We start from the raw sequence: 20,462 nt of genomic DNA on the forward strand, positions 1-20,462 counted from the left end.
TACTGTATTAGAAATACCACAAAGCAGACTTCCCAGTAAACACCAGGTGAGAAGAAGGTGGAAGTTAAAACCACAGATACCATTCTAAAATGAAAATAGTACCATGCAAACTGATTCATGTGTGATTTATTCGCACATTTATTTGTCGCTGAACCGCATTAAATATTAATTTACCTAGAACGGCTCTAATACAAATGATGTAGTTCCGTCTCAGTCCAATAGATGGCGGTGAAGAGCCTTTTGAGTGCTAACAGTGCACGTTAGTTTGCGCAGAAGAAGATGAACTGGTGGGAAATTTGACAGTGCGCGAGTGTTTTCCTATTAACCGAAAGAGCCCAATAAACAAACAGCACTCCTATATTTACTAATATTTACTGGAGATGGACCGGTATATTTTAGTTATATCTTTTTGCCGAATTGATGACGAGTCGCCGGAGGGTTTTAAATGTAAGTTTTCATTTAACTTGGAAGCATGTAATACTTCCTCTGCCAGTACCTTAAAAGTGTGCAGACTTAGCCCGTGTTAGCTTTGTAACTGTAAACTTCGTCTGGCTGAGCTCTTAATATCGTCCTGACTTTGTTAACCTTTGTTCGTATACGTTTGTGTTTCACATTTTGTTTGTAATCACGATGGTTATCCGGTCAAAGAATTTGAAGAGTGAACTATGCTAGCAGCTTTTAACAAATTTGCTACTTGTTGTTCTTTTCAGTCTTAAATAAATCAGAAATCTGCTTGTGATGAATCCTGACATCTCAGTTTTCACTGATCGCAGGTTTGGAGCCACTAAAGCAGATATATGGCAGACTTGTGGACATCTCCACTCAGGAGTCAGAGAAGGTTTCTGTGTTTCCAGGTACAGTAACAGATGGATAACTTAGAGCAACTATCTATCTATCTATTGGTTCTAGATACTGCACATTAATCACTAATCAGCATCACATCAAAATGTTCAATTTTCAGTGGTCATTTCTTGGCCAGATGCTAAATTGGTCATCAAATCAGTCATAAAGGAACACCGTTTAAACCTATTTATGAATACATGAGGCGAAAATAAGATAAAGCTCAAAAGAAGTAGTAGTTTGCAAAATAAAACATATACAAAGCAAACAGTTTATGTAAGACACTGTTGCATTGTCAGAGCTTCTGTATAGCAAAGTATTCTAGAGTCAAATGTGAATCCATCTATCTGACAGCTGAAGTTTGGCTCAAATTGGCTAATGCAACAGGACAATGATCCCAGGCACAGCATCAAATCTGCTTCCTCAGAATGGCTGAAAAAGAAAAGAATCAAGATGTTGCAGTGGCCCAATCAAAGTTCAGACCTCAGCCTGGCAGAAATCCTGTGGCAAAAACTTAAGAGAGCTGTGCATGAAAAATCAGTGAACTGAAGCAACATTGTAAATAAGAGTGGTACAAAATTTCTCAACAACCATGTGAGAAAAGATGAAGTTATTGCTGTTAAAAGTGGTTCTACAAGTTATTGAATCGTGCGTTGTACTTAGTGTTTTACAGCTGTATATACTTTAGTGTTGTATCAGTGTTAAGACAGACCAAGTTATTTCCCTTCCTTACATCTTTCTCACTGCATGTTTTCCCAGCTTGTTCTCTCAGTGGCAGCCCGTCAGCTCGGAGGTGGTACTTTGCTGTTCAGGCTTGTCACGGAGGTGCACAGGTGAGACACTTGGAAGATTCAAGAGCATAGATATGGTGCCTGTATATACAGCTTTTTTTTATGTGTGATGCTTTAAATTGTCACAAGTTGTCAAAGTCTGCACCAACGTAGCTATTGTGCCATTTCCTTCCTTACTTCTTACTTATTAAATACAATATCAGCTTTACAACAGTTTTATTCATCTTGGCAATGGCAAGTTAGGAATTGGTACAGAATGCCTTTATTAAAACTGCAGAAGCACTTTATGCTTCATACTTAACCACATTGACACACATTTGAAACAATGCAGAATCTTACCTTTCAAACTGTTAAGTTGTGAATAAAGAATTCTGTATTTAGTTTAGTAATTGTCTCTTGTTTGGCAGTTTTGCACCTCTAAATGGGAAGAGTTGAGCCTTCACAGATGTGACGGTGAGGAGGAGAAACCCACTGCTTTGGAAGCTTGTTTTGGTTCTCTGAAGAACCAGGAGGCACCGGACCAAAAGGCTGATGAGCTGACACTGACAGAGTGAGATGATAATAATGATAATGTCTGCAGTTATTGTCCGTAACAGGGATTTGCTCCATCTATCCATTCAAGAATCTGCGTGACAGTGACATGTCAGCTCATCTGTTCTCAACTTTTAACAGGCTGATGGAGGAGGCTGCAGAAGGACTGCATGTGCTGTCAGACAAGCTTCCACCTCCAGGTACTGTTATCCAGTTTACATTGGTTACTTTCTATACTTTCTATACTTATATATCTTTCGCCTTATAATTTTTATATAATTTGCTCGCAGTTTTGAAGCTGTTAACTTGGATCTTATAAGGCTTTTACTTAAAAAAAAAAAAAAAATCTAGTTTGAAGATTTTTAATCCACAATGCTTCCACACAGCACTTCTCAGGTGACTTCGATGATTACCTTTAGGGCGCAGTTTGCCACTTCAGTTTCTTCCATTCTGCATTAAGAAGAAGAACGATGATTGGCTTGTTTTACTGACGGGAAAAAAGAACAAGAAGTTTGCTGCACAAAATAATTTCTCATGGGACGATTGTGTCTTAGCCAAATCAAGGAATTAAAACTTCTTAAAAGAGTGCTGTCGAATTTTAAGCAGTTAGATTCTGAAAATCTGCCTGCTGCAAACTTGTGGAAAAGGTTGCCTGCTGTACTGCATAAATCTGTGTTCACCAATGCTCTGACTTCTTTGCAAATCTCCCTCGTGAAGTGTTTTCTTTTTTGTTTGTTTTTTTTAAGAGCAGGTTTTTTGGCACACAGTCTCCACAGGAGTTCAGAAACCGTTACCCTCTAACTTTAGTTACCCTGAGGAGCCAGAGTCAATACAATTCTTGAAATTTGGTTTTGATAACAAGCGATTCTGCCTACTTTTTAAAAGCTCACGACTTGCCTTGATACGTCCTACCAAGAGATGGATGTGGAAAAAGAAAAAATAAATAAATAAATGACGGAAACACGGTGTCCTTTTGTTTCCTATGTTTTTCAATCAGGTAAAGCCTTGCTGGATGTTCTGGTGCTGGGCTCTGCTGAGCAGTCCCCTCCTGTTAAAGACCTCCTGCCTCTGCTGGGAGCCGTCAAACACATGTCCTCCTGGCATGCTGCAAAGATCAGTGTCATCACACAGCACACACCTGGGTGAGAAGATGAAAAATACCCATGCATTACACTCTATTAGGGGTGGGTTTTGATAATCGATTTATCGATTAAAATCGATTCTGGCTTGGATAACGTGATATCGATTCATTAAAATCCTGAATCGATTTTTTAATATAAATTTATTTTGGCCGAAATGCCAGAATCTCAGGTGAAACCTCACAAAATTTCAACAACCACCAAACAGCTAAAACAATGAATGAGAGCAGGAACACGGATTCTGCACATAAATGTAAACACAAAGCGCGGAGCCGCTGACGCATCAGAATCAGTGAGATGTCGTCTTTCTCACCCGACAGCACGGACACGGTCGGGGCTGAAAGCCGACAGCTCGCTGATTCTGATGTTTCGGCAGGTCCGCGTTTTGTGTTTTCGCCCTTTTTGCGCTGATTCTAAAGCTGTTAGTTTTATCTCTCTCCAAACAATATTGACCGAACCAGCAGCAAAAGAAGATCCAAACTACGCTTCACATAAACATCGTCATGAATCTCCTCTTACTTTTGCTGTTTTGCTTCCAACACGATAAAATCACACTTCATGCACAGCTCTCTCTCGCTCTCTCTCTCTCTCTGTACTTCAAGAACAGTTTCCCGTCTAAAAATCTGTTTTCTGCATTATTCGCTTGCTTGTTACGCACAAGTCTACCGTTGTTTACAGCGCAGTCGGCCGTTCAACAGGCTTCTGAACAAATTTTAACTTTTTAAAATTATGCAAAATGCAAAACGCTTAGCCGTGTCTCTAATCAAACCGCTGTAACTTCAGAGGCAATGTTCATATGTTGACTAATGGTTTTCTTTCGTTTTTGATCTACTGCAGAATATTTTTATAAAATCCCAGGCCAGGAAAATCACCTTCATGTTTTTCTGTGTTTTATCTTCAGCTACTTTGACACAAAGGCATCTGCTGTGATGCTCACACCTTTGATAAAGTCTTGCGAGTGTCAGCTTCCTTTTTATAGATACAAAAATATGTAAATGTACTGATCTGAATTATAATATTTCTGACTGTCTGAGGCAAAATTTCCCAGATACAAATCGAATTGAATCGAATCGTGGATCGAATCCTTTCGGGACCTTGTGAATTGGAATCGAATCGATTCTAGAAATCAGTGACGATACCCAGCCCTACACTCTATTCCCTCTTACTGAAGAATGCCAAATAGGCCTTCACTTAAACTCTTTAACAGCAATGCAACCTATGAAAAAGGGCCTTTTTGGTAAAGTCCTTTAATTCTTAGATTTTATTTTGTAACTTTGAAAGGAGCCTTGTTTTTACTGTAGGAAACTTTTCAAATAGTGCTATTTGTGAACTTAAGAGCTTGAAAAAAAGAAAAGTTTCACCTCTCATCCAAGAGGCTTCTTCAGTTCTAAAAACAAAAGGTGGAGAGTCCCAGGGATTTAGGCTACAGCCACACTAGCCTGGATAGATTTGAAAACGGCGTTTTTGTCTGAAAACGCTCCGTGTCCACACTAGCGTTTTCAGTCGTTTTCACAGAGTTGTGCGTCCACATTGAAACGGCCGAAAACGCTTACGTTCCAGTACTGCGCATGCGTGAAACGCAAGATGATTTGGCCTGCCTCATTTCTGTCTGCTGTTTATTTACTTTCCGGCTCGTTGAAACGTGTCGGCAAAATGTCGAGGAAAAGCACAGAGTTTTTTAAATGGACTAACAATGAGGTGGAGTTGTTGCTGCGAGTAACACAAAAGTACAAAGTTGCAAAAGCAAGTGAGAATTAAAGAATTTGAAGAAAGCATGTACAAACTGATATTAATCTGTAATAGGGCTGTCAAAATTGAGAGCAAACAAAACAACTGCTGTATAATGCCCTCCGCTATCTTAGTTTAATCCGTCACATGACTGACTAAAATGTGTCATCGTTTTCGAAAGTGTCCGTTTTCGCTGTCCACACTGCGACGCGAAAGCACCATCTTCAAATGTATTCGTTTTTGAGAGCGTTTTCCTTCGGGGAAGAAATTCGCCGTCTCAGTGTGGGCGGGAGAGAAAACGATGCGTTTTCAAACAAAAACACATTAGTGTGGACGTAGCCTTAATCCCTAGTATGGGCTTTCCCCTTAGAAGGAGGTCGTTGGGCCCACTGTTGATTATGTGTGTCATTCCACGAGCCAAGGTGTGACAAAAGGTGTAGGTCATTATCATTACTTGGGGTTAAAGGTGAAATCAGTGTGAGTACATGGCCCATCTTATCATGTGACTTGTTGAGGTCACCTAAAGTGAGGTGTGAGTGGATTGTAGGTGGCAGACAGTTGATGGCCTCTTTCACTCCTCCCAAACCATTGGTCTTCCCGATCCAGTATGTGAACATTGGCATCATCCAAAGAGTGACATTCATCTTTTAGCTGCAGATGTACCGTCGAGGTGACTCTCCTGTGTTGTGCCATGTGTTTGCGGAGTGGCTGTTTTGGTTTTCTAATGTAGACGTCTGAGTGCTCCTCACTGCACAGCACAGCGTGCACTCAGACACTCAGTGTCTGAGTTTTTTCCTTGGGATGAACCAGGTTTTGTCTAAGTGTGGCTGGGACTGAAGTGCACTGAGATGCTGGGGTTGGAGAAAATTCTCCTGTTTCATCTAATAAACTTGGTACATAAGGGATGACAATGTTGTTCCATCAGTCATCGCCTTTCTCCCTAGTTGACGTCTGATCTTCTTTCCTGTGTATCTTTGGTAATTTGATGAAGGCCCAGTTGGGACAACCACATGTTTTAAGAGCTTTATTTACGTGTGTCTTCCTTCTCTTTCCATCTGTGCCTTAGAGGGAACGTTGGTAGGGTGTGGTGTAGGGTCCTGTTTAACCCAAGTTTGTGTTTCAGTGGGTGATGGGAGTCGATGAGTATGCATGAGAGGGTTTCCAGTGACTTAAAGAAGTCCATTTTTTTCCCTTCATTTTTAAGCTCTTAAGACAACCATGACTTGGATGACTGGGAATGTACACAAACCCATTATTAGTGAAATCCTCCTAGCTCACCACTAGGGGGAGTGAGATGGATAAATAAGAGAAGGTGCTGACTTGAAGTAATGGATGGATACACATGGATGAACATTTCTGCAGAAGCACTCTTAATGATAAAAACAACAAATTAACTTTGGCAACATGAAGACAGATAATCTCAGGAGATGCCAGAATCACCTTTTTCACCCCCCAACATAAGGCATCAAAACACCACCTACCTGATAAGAACTAGACATCTTAAATGTGACAGGCTTATTGGTATAACGTGAATGTACAATTAACATTTGCAGAACTGTTGTAGGCAATAAGAAAACCTGACACATGGGCTTGCATATCGCTGTCTAACAGAGAATAAAAGTTACTCGGGCTCATCAAGCAATTCTTGTTTTCTTCATTCAGATGGCAGAAAATGGCGTCCTCCATCAGCGCCGCTGTGGTCAAGCTGGCTGACTTGGACAGCTGTATTGACTCCAAAGAAATGTGGAGGGGAAGCCTGCTTATCAGAGAGAAGAAGGTAAGGGTTGCTGGGGTAACGTCTGGAGATGGTGCACATTTTCAGACTAGTGATGTACTCAGATGTGCACAGGACAGTTGTGTGAATGAGCTGAATATTTTAAACAAAAGAACTGAAGAAACAGAGTCGGAGAGATCTATCCAATCACTGAATAAATATCAAATTGCTGTTATTATCAACTTCTTGAAATTGCAGGACACTGCCTCACCACGGTCAGAATTTGGAAAAGTGAAACTGCTGAAGCTATTTAACAAAACACAGCTCCAAAAAAATTGGTCACAATTCTCGCTTGGTGATCAAAGTTTGAGACGGAAATGGATATGAGCAAAAATGTTAACTTTAATTTACATCACATATTCCATAAACTCCCCAGTAATACAAGTTTTTGGTTAAAAAACTCCCCAAACAAAAAAAACATTGTAATTTTTACTGCAGCAGCTGCATAGCAGGTCTTTATAACTGTGATGGTCCAAAAGGGCCAGCTTACTATTGAGATGGAGGATTTTAATAAAGATTTTGTGGATGCTGTAAACCTCAGCTGTTTGTCAGTTACAGGAAAGCGGAGACCTCTAGGAAAGTGTGTCTGTGGATGCTGTTTTGCTTACCAAAGAGAGGACTGTGAAGTCTTGTGTCTGTATACACTTTCTTGGATGTAATTGTTCCAAACCTAGCAATGTGGGTGTAATTGATGGTTTCAAAGGAGCAATGAAGGAAAAAAAGCTGTTTGGTAGGTACAGGCTGTTGAGGGAATGAACATCTTTTGTTTTAACCACTGTGTATGTGAGACTTTGTGTGTCTGTGTTTGCAATTTCTGGACAAATACTGTTGTGGGCCGAGAAAAAGCCGTGTCCTTTTGAACTTTCCAGCTTGCTTGTCCTGGGCTTTTTATTACGAACACATCTTCCTCTGTCACATCAACATAAATTATAGCTTTATGGTGCAGTTTGTCAAGTTTCTTTTGGCTGTCATATTCTTGACAGTTTTCCCTTCTCCTTGTCATGCTCATACAGTAGCCACTTGCTACTCACAAGGTAGGCCCACCATAATGCACACCTTACTTTATGATCCTTTTGACTTTTTAACTGCACCTGTCATTTAACTGAACATCATGTTGTTTCAGAAAGACTTGAAAGTAGCAGCTGAGACCATAAACACATCAGCAAAGTGTTTATGGAGGTCATAAATTGAGTGATATAAAGTGTATAAAGAAGCGACTAGCTGGCCATTAGAAAGAAAGCAGACTGAGATTCGATGGGGAAGAACTTCAACATCAATTTGAACAACTCTGCAATGCTTTTGTGAAATAGAACAGGTTCCTCCAGTCTGGGCCAATAATCTCATGAATAGCATTTTAAAGAGTGAAGGTTATTGTAGCATCGCATTGATGCTAATTATTCTGAAACGAGGGTTTTACAGTCATGTGGATGTGGTGTTTAGGTGTCCTTATATTTGCTTGTTTCCATGCATTTCCTGCTTTCCTACAAAGTAACTGTTTTGGCGTCAAAGTAACCAGGCTGAGGTGATGTGACAGCATTTTTTTTTTGTTCCTACTCTGGAGATTACTTCAGGCACACTTGTTTTTTTTTTGTCTTTAAGTGAAAACTCTGGCAGGTGCAGTAGTTTTCTTTTCTCTGGACCGAATTTGCCAATTTTGTGCTGTTCTTTCATGGCCCTCTGGGGAGAATCAGCAATCTGTTTCACTGTGAGGTTTCCTTGCATGTCTCGTACTGATGGTGGGTTTTTTATTTTATTTTAGAAATCTGGGTGAGACTTTCAGGTCTTATTTTATGATTTTAAACACTGATCGGCTGAAAATATAGATCTTAGCTTTCTTGAAACGGCTCAAAGTAGTGTCTTTGTGTTTTAGTATGTGTGGGATTTTTTTTTTTTTTTTTTTTTTAAATATTATAAAATGAAGGTGCAGTGTTGGTGACAGGCACAAGTCTGGTATTTCTGAGATAGGAAACTTTTTTAAGAACTAAACTGTATTTTTTAGTTTCTATTTTTTCATTACTGTATGTTTTTCAGTTTGGACTTTAATGTTGGGAAAACTCTGCTTCTAATCTTTAAGTGAAAATATTAAAAACAGAAAAAACAAAATCGAAAATGGTTTATTTAGCCTTTATAAAATGACAGCTCTCATCTAGAGCCTCTACTATAGACTGTATGTAAAAGCTGGACACGGACACTGGGCCATCGACCATGGTTCAGTGAAGCCCTGTTGAGCTGATCGATTTTGCTGTCACCATCTTGGTATTTTCAAACTGCACGTGACAAGTAAGAAGCAGATCTGAGAATCTGAGGAGCACAACGCAGGCTTGCCCTGAAGAAGCTACTTTATCAGCCTTGTTAACTCCACTGGGGGTCATCTTTCGTAAAGGGAACATTATCTTGTTCACTTTATAAAAGAAAGAAGTTACCAAGGCTTCAGTCACATGGGCCAAGGGACCCATTGGCCCTTGGCCCATGACAGCCACTGATTGCTATGGAAAAAATATGAATGACCTGACTGGTTTATGAGTGTGAGTGGTTGCTGGAGGACGATGACAGTTGCTAGATGAAAACCGGTTGTAAAGATGTATTAGGTTCTGCACTGAAAACCTCCTTGTGTTTGCTTTCATTGCTACCATTGCCATGGTCATTCATCATTTGCATTCAAAACTCTGCCTTTCGAAACTTGTCGGTGGTAGTGGTAAGGCACAGCTTTCAGTTTAGAGGTGACTGTTCCCAAGGACATTTGCAATTTCAAGGACATTTTTTTGGGGCACCAACTGATTTCATCCAGAATCATACAGCAGGAACCACTGGCCAAACTGTCATGGAATAAACAATTAAATGAATAAGTTTGCTGAGGCGATCACAGAACAATCTCTAGGACTGTGTAATGGACTGGAAGTCCCATAACCTTTTATACACCCAGACTTTCAATTTTTAATTTTTTAATTTTTTAAATTGAAACCAGGGGACTTAGAAAGAGTGCAGGTTTGGGGCACTCCTGCATTGCCCTCACTTTTAAGACCGGGAAGCTTTGACTATCTTTTGTGTACAGTCTGTGACCCTAACAGTAAAGTGTATAGACACCGTATGTTAGATTATCAACCATTGTGCTCCAAGTATGGTGCTCTAAGGCAGGCTCGCAGCGTCTCCTTCACCAAAGTGACCTTTTCTGAGTTGCTGCCCTCTGAACGAGTGAGTTCTAGAGACAAAGCTTCAAGGTTTGGAGAAGCCAAACAAAGGACAATTCCCAAAAGAATAAACCCTTCTCTGAGAGCAGCCAACACCATTTTACTCCCATTTGATACAGTTATGATGTCTCTATATGTGTTTGTGTACACGTAACTCCAAAGGGCACAGCTATGCAGAGTTATTTTTGAGATATTATTCGGACAAACACTGAAGCTGTAGGATTTGTTAAAATGCACTGATGTCAAACAGTTTGCATTTCTCTGTTGTAGGTTGTACAAATGTTTCCAGCTGCATATACACTGACTGTGTCATGTATTATTTTTCTCCTCAGTGTGTGTCAGAACTCCGCTTTGATGGTTTTTCTCTGCATCAGCTATCAGAGTCTGGTCTTTTGGAAGCTCCACACATGACCACTGACCACAAACTGCAGTCTGAGGTGAGCTCTGACTCCTAAGTTTCATTGGACCTTTTGTTGAATTGAACTTGAGATGACCTCAAACCAAACTTTGGAAGCAGTTCACAGTTAATCAAAACAAGGCTGTCCTTTGGTGCTCAAGTTTTTGACAGCCAGCTCAGTAATCAGTTAACTATTTTCTCTGACTTTGTTTTCCAGAAAGTCAAATTAGTCCTTGTTGTGTCCTCCAACAAAGATTTAGTGCCCAGCTTGCGAGCAGCTGCTCGCAGCAGCAGTCTTCCGCCAGAGTGCTGTAGGGTGTGCACTTGATCCAAACTTTGTCAGTGAGAACATCTTATATTGAGAATTGTAATGCAGCTTGAGAAAAGACTACTCTCTGTGTGTGTTTGTGCAAACCTCAGGGTAAAGTTTTGGCAGAGCAGATAATAGCCCAGTTTGTATTACTGTAGAGCCAGTCTTGCTTTCAAGCTGTCCAGTAGAACGAACCCCCCACTGTCTATTTCCAAATGAGAAGCGTCACGTCCTGGTTGCCCTTTAAACACACTGTGCAACCTGTGACAGATGATCCATCAGTCAGATAAATCAAATGTATTTTATAAGCCAAATTATTGCCAACCTTTTATGTACGTTATGACCTTGCCACCAGAAAATGACACAGAAATAAAGATTTATCATCTCATTGAGGCAGGCCAGTGGTGAAGGCTTCTTCCATGGGAAATCTTTTTCCTGCTTTGCAGTCTGATTTTTTTAATATATAATTTGTAGAGTATTTTTAATGGAGTTATATCACTCGGCACTCACTCTCCGGAACTGAGAAGCTGTTACTGAGCTGTCAGCTCATCTTGATGTCTCCATCCACTCTGAGTCTAGCCTCAGTTAATGTCTGTGTGTCAGAACTGTTGATTGTACATGACAGATATGAGTTCATGCCAAAACCTTAAACTGGTATTCACATAAATATCATGTTTGTGTTCTCTGACGATATGTTTAACTCAGTGTTTACAGAACTCTTAATTTTATTTATATGCTATTGTTATTAACAATATTATCAGTAAATATTAATAAGCCACATGTATAAACTGCAGGCTATATACAACGTCTGCTTCCAGCTCACTGTTATCAGAAATGACAAAAAGCTTAGACTTGTTTTTCATATACAGTCGTATATAATGGATAGAAAATAAAACTGGGAATCTTTTGCCATTTTTTAGCCTCATTAGCAGCATGCAGCACACTGTGATGGTAAAAATCTCCAGAACTATCTAATGGATTGCCATTTGGTTTAGACATTCCTGGTCTGCTTGGAAAGACCCACTGTGATGATCCTGCTTTAAATAGCTGGGGGCTGCACACTCACCGGCCAAAGGTTGCAGACTTGTCACAAACTCTGCAAAATAATAAGAAAAGAGGAAAATGCAGGCAGAGAGTAGGATATCAGCAGAAGGGATGATTATAAGGGATGTTGATAGGAGTAACTTTTTTCAAATAAATATATACATATGTTTATTTAATGTGGAATCCAGTGTAGTATACCTTTTTAATTTAGGTAGGTAGTTTTGGTTATCACCATATTTGTGAAGCTAATAAAATTCATGCCAGCCTGTGCCATACTGTGTATCAGCCAAATATCACGGATGAGTTTGATTCTCAGTGACCCCGACCTCAAGGACAAGGTCATAGTCAAAAGTGAAAATCTTGTAAATGCAATAACTTGAGAACGAAGCGGCATAGGAGGTTCAAATTGATACCATAGGTACAGTTTGGTCCATAAATATTTGGATATCGAAAACCTTTTTTAATGTTCTAATTTTATAATTTTGGTTGATCTTGGTTTTGTCTGTCCAAGAATTTTTTTCCAGAACTGTGACGGCATTTTTAGATGTTTTTTCTTTTAGCAATGTCCAATCTAGCGTTTCTATTCTTGAGGCTTATGAGTGGCTTGCAACTTGCAATGAAACCTCTATATTTACTTTTATGCAGTCTTCTCTTTATGCTAGACTAGGATATGGGCACGCCTACCTCCTGGAAAGTGTTGTTCACTCTGTTTGTGCAGTTTACGGATGGCTTGTTTCACCTGCTCCTTCTACTGCATGTTGTCTGTTCACAGCAAAGCCTTCCACCACACCTCAAATCAACTCCCGGCATTTATTCTGATTAATTGATAATGACATAATGAAGGAATTGCCCACATCTGCCCATGAAATAGCCTTTGAGTCAACTGTCCAATTTCATTTGGTCTCTTGTAAAGAGAGGGTGGCACATCTTAAGGAACTAAGCCCTTCATCCATTTGTAATGTGGATACCCTCAAATAAACGCTGAGAGTCTACGCATTATGTCCATGTCCATAATTGGAATAGGTTTCAATAAAGAGGTAAAAACAAAAACAAAAAAACTTGTCAGTGTCCAAATATATATGGACCTAACTGTATGTCTACAAAAAATCTTGGCCGACAAGTTTTCCGAAAATCTTTTGAATGCAATAACTTGAAAACAGAGTTATCTTGGATTAACAAATTGATACCACAGATGAATCTACGAAACCTCTCAGACGAGTTTAGAAAACAATTCATCATAGTTACATTAATCTACCCGATTTCGTGGTAAGAACAGGTGTGTTTGAAGCTTCCTACTTATACCAAAAAAGTACTTTGGAGTCCATTATTGCACATGAACTGATCTGTACTGGAACCCGTATGCCAAGAACTGTCATCTACTTCATCACAAGAGAATACTGAAGAAATAAAAGCATTTCTGATGTTTCACTTACAAACAGCCGGGCCTTGTGGGATGAAAACATAAAACATAAGACAACATAAAACAACAAATTTTCTGGATGTATATGTAATATTTAATAGCTCATCTGGTTAATTACTCTAGGAACTCAGCTTTCAGTGTCATTTTCATGGCATATAAGATAAAAGCTAACATGTTATCGAGTTGAGGAGAATATTAGTCCCAAAACCCTTTGGTCCTAAAGGAATGTCCAACTCTAGTTCTTACTATAATAATGGCAATCACAGAAAGTGGCAGTATTCTCAGTGGTTTATATCTATGATGGTTTTATTATTTCTTATTCCTGGTTCTTACTCAGCCATTTGCCTTTAAATTGATATGGTGAATAAAGTCACTAAGGCTCATACCCTATTAAGATCTACTGAGACCTGGGAATTATGTGTTATGCAACTTGTATTTACAGGGGATTTGTGCCAGTGCATCAGCCACCAACACCAGTTGTGCCTTTTAGAGTTTTATTTATCTCTAAGAGCAGAACTGTAATGTGATGAACTTTCACTAACATTTAGAATCTGAGGTTGTGGCTTTGGCCAAGTGTGTGTTCTGCTACTTGTTGTCTATAGTTTAAAGAACCACATTTACAGACAGTGTATTCATGATGGTATTATATTACATTGTAAAGCTTTGTTGTGAGTTTTCTTATGTAGATTAATAAATGCAATAATAAAAACTCATCGATTAGCTGATGTCTATACTTACACAATCGGAGTACCTTTAACATTCATTGGATTAGCAGTAAAGACAGTTTCAAAGTTTTCTGATCTACTCATTAAAAAAAAATAGTCTTGTTTTAATGAGTCCTAACATTATAATATTACAATACACGTTCTGTGTTATACATGTATAATATCTGTAACCACTGTCTGCTATGTGAGTTTGTGTTTGGCACCAGATACTATGTGTGTTGTTGTGTTCACTTATTGTTCAGTTAAAGCAGAGTTTGAGAGTTTGTCTGTGCATGCTGCTCATTTATGCGTCTATGGAGAATGAGAGAGGGAGTGTATGTGAATGTGGGTGGGTTTCATCAGATCTTTATACAGAGAAGCAGATGGCAGTGATTGTTTTGGCACACAATTAAAAAAAACAGCTCTGAGGACAGCAAAACTATCACATCTCCACACTGCTGGGATAAATGACTGTGCAGCAACTTGTACTCAGACAAACACACACTAAACTAGGTTCAGACAGAAACTATTAGACCTCCTCACTGTCAGGAGTAAGTGACATTATAATTACTAGCACTCAGTGAAGGGGGAGGCCACAGAATTGACTTTTCATTTTCTTGATACCAGCCCTCATGTAACTGAAACTATAACATTAAAAACACATTTGAATGAACAGTCAAAAAAGACACGCTTAAAGTGTCGTTGAATGGAAAGGGAGTCCCCTTAGTGGAACATTTTTGCAATTATCATTAACTTTAAAAATATTGTTGAACAAAATGTAATATTACTGTTATCATAGACTAAAAGGTAGACTTTTTGCCTGCTGTATATTCTGGATGCTTCTGGGTAGAGAGCACCAATAATCTAAGTAATTGCAAATCTATTTCACTCATTTCAAACAACATGGAAGTAAATGCACCAAAACCATTTCTGTTCTGTAAGTGTATCATCCAGGGAGCTGTACTGTATATCAGGAAAAATGCTATTAGTGAATTTTCTCAGGCATTTCCGTCTGCCCTACAGCATATTAAAATAACAACTTTTAATCTCTTTAAGTGACGTTTTAAAGAGAGCATCAACCCTGTTTGTCAAGACAGGGAAAGGGCTTCACATTGCATTGTCTTTGGGGTTTTAAAGCATTCAAACATTCAGACCTTTAGACTTTGTTCGCTCCCACACAGTTTATCCTGCAGTGGAAGTTGGTTGGTAAATGGTGGAGACCTGCTTTGAGTTTTTGCCAGTAACAAACAAGCAGGAACACTTGTTGAGGGCTAATGTACTAAAGTTTCACAGTAGACATTTTGCTTTTTGTTACCTCTTCATCTTATTTTAGTGATTTGATATATCTTTGTTGTACAAACTTATTGAACCAGCAGTTACATTTGAGAGATTTATTTATATCCAAGAGGTGTTTATGCCATGTCAGCGTATGTCAGGAAACAACCTTATACTTCCTCCTCCCACCACTTTTGAACTGCTCGTTGACAGTCTTTATGCACGGGTGTTAGAATATACGAAAAAGTGGTTACTGATGTGAATACAGTGAGTGGGTGAGTGATATTTTATGGAAAAAAATTCTAATGTTAGAAGTCAGTCACCCAACCACAAAGTCAAACACACGGGGGTTCTACTAGGTATGCCCATATCTAGTCTCTGTTTAAAGGACTGAATATTCTCAAGCTTCAGATGAGGCGTTTTTCTCCGAAGCTGTTGAGAAGTTGTGGGTTGGATAGCGTCCTCTTTTCTCAACAGCACTGCTTGTTTTCCCTGAAGAGCGGAAAAAGCTACATCATTACATTTAGCAGCACCTAGCTGAGAATTTGCATGAATCAGTTTCCCATACGTCTGATAAAGTTGTGGGTTCAGTCACAATGATTGTATCTCTATGTTTTGTCTAAATTGTTGCTAAATATATGATTAGTCATTGTTAGGCAGTGAAGGAGTCTGTGCCTTCACAAAAAACCTGTTATAGCTCAGAGCAGAGCTGTCTAATGAACAATAGAGCTCAGTCTGACAAAATCAGATTTATACGAATGATGTTCAACGTCATATTATGACTGCTGAAGCGTGCAGTCTTAAACTCTTACAAAGTGTGCTTTCAAGTGAACATAATGAGGACAGTTGAATATTGGAGGACTTAATAATCTCTCTTCAGGTCACTGCGTTAGTCAGAGGCTTCACTGAACTGAACAAGGGATTTATAAGTGTTTCCAGCTTTCTTAAGCTCTAATTTTGACCCAAGATCATTTAAATCTTCATGTAGTTTAGACTTAAAAAAGTTTGACATTCAATAAATTATGAGACTGAATTTCACTGGAACTGGCAATCAGGGTTTATAAACAAGAGATGTCACGTCAGAATTGTGTTCAATGTCAGTCTTTGCGCATTAAATCATGACAAAACCTAAAGGTGTATCGAGGCCCCTCCTCACTTCTAGCAAAATATGGCATTGATAGAACAAAGGCAGTAGTCAGGTGTTAGTGTTGTTTTTAATGTTTATGATAATCTTGGGGAATATTGTTTGGAAAATGTTTAAGGATAATTTTTTTAATATGAGGGATATGTGATGGATTAAACCAGAGGTGTCAAACATAAGGCCCGGGTGCCATAATTGGCCTGGCAACGACTGGACAGCGTTGGAAAATTTAAAGGAGTTGACAGATTTTGATCTTTTAACTGTATTTTCATAGATTTTGGTGCTTTTCCCGTTGATAAAGACCTCCACCCCATTTCCAGTCATATTACACCAAAGTACAAGGACATTTTTTGTGAATTAAAGAAAACTTTATACTTTAAATTTATAATTACATGACAGTCTGAGCAATGATCTACCAGTCGCTTTTCTATATGTTTATCATGTAATTTCACTGGTCTCGCCCACTTCACATCAGAGTGGGCTGTATGTGGCCCACAGTGTAAAATGAGTTTGACATCGCTGATTTAAATGGAGTTGAAGGCTGTACTGTGTGGAAAAAAATGATCTATTTTAATCATGTTGTCTTTTCTGTTTCTTTTCTTGATTCATTTGCAGGTCTTTCATTACTATGCGCCAGTTTTAGATTTGGTTCAGCTGGTTAATCTGTCAGACCTGCCAAGCTTCCTGATCTCCAGCGCCCAGTTTGAACTGTATCCTTATTTTAAAGTGTCTGTATCTGTGTGTATGTATGAATGCTTAAAAATAAAAATAGAATATCAGAACTTTTGCTTCCATCACCAGGATTAGGTAAGATTTTAGTATGTGTCACACACAAACAGCTTGGCTGTCAGAAACCAAAACAGTCATGGCTATTAATATACATTTTTAAAATTGTTGATAACAAAATAGCCCCCCCCCCCCCCCCCCCCATTATTTCATTGTTTTAAGACTTTTTCTGTCTTTGAAAGGTGGTTTTATAACTTTTGTGCCTCAATATTGTGCTGTTCCTTCACAAATGACAAACAGATGCCTGTCTGGGAAGTCTGTGAAAGCTAAACTTTTGTTGAACCAGCTGCGATCACTGTGTGGAAAGGTACGAGTAACTTGCAGTGCTCTTACTTACATGTACAAAAGTCTGCTACAGAAAGATCCACCTAACCAAAGAAGCCTGTTCATTGCATTAAAGCTCTTCCAAGATCACAAATTCAGAATGTTCATGATTAATCATATATATTGATCATAAATGACGTTGGTTGGGGACTGTGTGTATGCCAATCTGCTGTATTTCTGTCTCTAGGTCGGAGCTTTGTTCAGTCTGTCCTGTGTAATCACTCCCATTGCACAGCCTGCAGCCAGCCAACTCAGCTCCCAGCGCTGGAGAGAATCTCTATCTAGGAGACCAAAGTCTTTACCAGGTAAAACTGGAGTGTCACAGTCGCTTTGGCAGCAACAGAAAAGAGCTGTCTCTTCTGCAGGGAAGTACATTGGTTAGTGGGACTATACTGGTACAGGTAATAGAGTTATAAAGTTCTCCATTGGGAAGGCTCTGAAGTGGTGCTGAATAGATATACAAGATAATGCTTGAAACAACAACAGTTTTTGGCAATGATGCACCAAGAAGAAACATTAGGATGAAATAATAGTCATACAAAATGTGAGTTATTTTTCAGTTCTGCAGTGAAGCATAATAGAAAGATTAAAAAAGAAAAAAAAAAACTTCTGAGAGCAGTCGATATAAGTAACAAATGCTCCTGTCTTTCTTTTCTTTTAGTGCCCGATGTTGAGGTCAAAGGTGAGAGTGCTGCCTACTTCCTGTTGGTCCAGGGCTCGGACAACGCTGAGCGTGAAGCCTGCAGGGTCAGGATGCTGCACTCAGACAGTCAAATTAATGGAGCGGCTGCCATGGCAACTGTGTCCGCATTACTGAGAGAGAAGCCTCTGTCATCATCAGGTATTTTATGTGGAAAAACTTGTAGGCGGGCGTCTGTAGCCATTTTCACAGATCCACTTCTGTACTGCACTTTCATAGGCATTAGGAAACAGATGTGCATGTAATAATACGTTTTCGACTCAGTCTGATTGGATATCACATGGCCTTTTACCTGCCTGCCATCTAGTACAAAGCTTGTGTGATGTCTAATTACACTCATGTGGGAATAGAGCAAGATCCCGGGTTGCGGGGTCGGCAGCCTAAGCAGGGTAACCCACATCTCCCTCTCCCCAGTGGCACATGCCTGGAACACCTCCCCCAGGAGGTGCCCAGGAGGCGTCCTTGTCAGATGCCCAAACCACCTCAACCTTTCGATGTGGAGGAGCAGCACCTCTACTCTCCCGGATGGCTGAACTTCTCAACCTATCTATACGGGAGAGGCCAGACTCCCTTTGGAGGAAGCCCATTTCTGCCGCTTGTTTCCATGATCTTGTTCTTTCGGTCACCACCCACAGCTCGTGACCATAGGTGAGGGTAGGGATGTAGATCAACTGGTAAATTGAGAGCTTCGCTTTTATACTCAGCTCTCTCTTCAATACGACGGACCGGTGCAGCGTCCGCCTCACTGCAGCCGCAGCACCAAACCGTCTGTCCATCTCCCGCTCCCCTCACCTGTCACTCGTGAACAGGACGCCGAGATACTTGAACTCCTCCACTTGGGGCAGGAACCCGTCCCTGACTCATAGTGGGCACTCCACCCTTTTCTGGCTAAGGACCATGGCCTCAGATTTGGTGGAGCTGATTCCCATTCCCACCGCTTCACACTTGGCTGTGAACCGTTCCAGTGCGTGCTGGAGGCCATCACTTGATGAATCCAAGAGAACCACATCTACGAAAAGCAGAGATGAGATTCTGATACCACCCAGGTGAAAGCCTTCAGCCACTTGGCTAAATCTATTTAGAACTATTTCATACTGCCATTGTTTTTACTGTACGTTGTTTGTAACATATAGGCATACAGGGAATGGCATATGGGGATTCTAAATATTGCAATATAGTTTGTATCCAAATATCATGTCACATTTGACCTCTGATCCCACTTTTACCTTTTACATCTGCACTACAAACTTCTTAAAGAAAAGCAAGTGAATATTGAACAAAACAAAAATTCCTTTAAAAGTAAATACTGCCCAGAGAACAAGCTGCCTTGGTACAGCTCTGTGGTCTGAGTGCTTCTTGTTATTATTAGTTCCTGTTTGCAGTGAACCCAATCATTGTCTCTTAAAAAAGGTTTCAAACATGGCTGTTCTTGGGCAGGTGGATGTATTGGATGTTTAATCATGATGGACAACATTGGGAATGGTATTTTGGGTATAGTAAGTGTGATTATAAAAAGGGTTTTAAGCAAACTTACTTGATCCTGTGAGTTCTGTGTCACAGCTTCAACTGAACAAGTGGTCGAACTGAAATAAAAAGTCTCTTAATTTCATGTCCCCTTCAGGTCTCTCCTGCCCCTTTGGGGAAGTTTTGTTCAACTGTAATCACATTTAAAGAGCACTTTAGTAGTTTCTCAATATTTGTACTTTTGGAAGTTCTAACAGCAATTTGTTATCTGCCATATTTAAAGAAAAAAAAAGCCCTTCAAGTGGCTTTTCGCTTAAAGCCGCTCCTCAGTTTGACTGGAGTAGAAGCCCACAGAAGGCTTCTCCCACAGAAGCTGTGAGGTGGTTATTGTTCATCACGTTAGGCTGTCCTGGAAGCTTATAGTCTTTAACACTGCTGCCCATCCAAGTGCCAAAGATTGTATTTATCAAAGCTTAAATCTTCTTTTTTTGCCTCCATTTCTTTCTTCACTGCACCAATCTGCTTTCATCGCATTGAACTGTTGCGCCGGCTCTCTTGATGCTTTCACTATTTCATTCATTTTTTTATATAGGAGAGAGACCAACAGAGAAATGGGCGAGAGGACTGACATGATGCATAGATCATTTACTGTATGGACTTTTCAGGCTATAAATAACCAGATGGGTGATCGTCTATGAAAAGAAAAATATACTTTTTGCCTAAATGAAAAAGATCCTCTTCTCATAAAAGTCCTTCATCGTTCTCAGGCTTTAAATGTGATTCAGGAGACTTGCTATGATGTTTCCTCTCGAGAGTGTTCCTGTTGTTGTTAACATTTTATGCAACCTTCAGGGGACATTTTCCTTTATTTTAGATACTTTTAAATGCAGAGCAACACTATAAAAG

General features: G+C 39.7%; 1 protein-coding gene across 1 annotated transcript in view; it reads left to right on the forward strand.

Moving 5' to 3' along the window:
- Positions 1 to 47: 47 nt before the first annotated feature.
- The window catches only part of mtbp (MDM2 binding protein), a 36,868-nt gene continuing 16,453 nt past the window's right edge, over positions 48 to 20,462 (forward strand). The window contains exons 1-12 of the mRNA XM_084943704.1: positions 48 to 447; positions 774 to 854; positions 1,600 to 1,673; positions 2,039 to 2,181; positions 2,304 to 2,362; positions 3,160 to 3,304; positions 6,692 to 6,806; positions 10,324 to 10,428; positions 16,898 to 16,992; positions 17,309 to 17,375; positions 17,580 to 17,697; positions 18,054 to 18,233. Coding sequence (XP_084799830.1) covers positions 381 to 447; positions 774 to 854; positions 1,600 to 1,673; positions 2,039 to 2,181; positions 2,304 to 2,362; positions 3,160 to 3,304; positions 6,692 to 6,806; positions 10,324 to 10,428; positions 16,898 to 16,992; positions 17,309 to 17,375; positions 17,580 to 17,697; positions 18,054 to 18,233 — 1,249 coding nt within the window. The 5' untranslated portion in view covers positions 48 to 380. The remainder of the gene's footprint in view (positions 448 to 773; positions 855 to 1,599; positions 1,674 to 2,038; positions 2,182 to 2,303; positions 2,363 to 3,159; positions 3,305 to 6,691; positions 6,807 to 10,323; positions 10,429 to 16,897; positions 16,993 to 17,308; positions 17,376 to 17,579; positions 17,698 to 18,053; positions 18,234 to 20,462) is intronic.

This window comes from Perissodus microlepis, chromosome 11, assembly GCF_051167445.1.
Source record: "Perissodus microlepis isolate ML-2025 ecotype Zambia chromosome 11, ASM5116744v1, whole genome shotgun sequence".
Taxonomy (NCBI): domain Eukaryota; kingdom Metazoa; phylum Chordata; class Actinopteri; order Cichliformes; family Cichlidae; genus Perissodus; species Perissodus microlepis.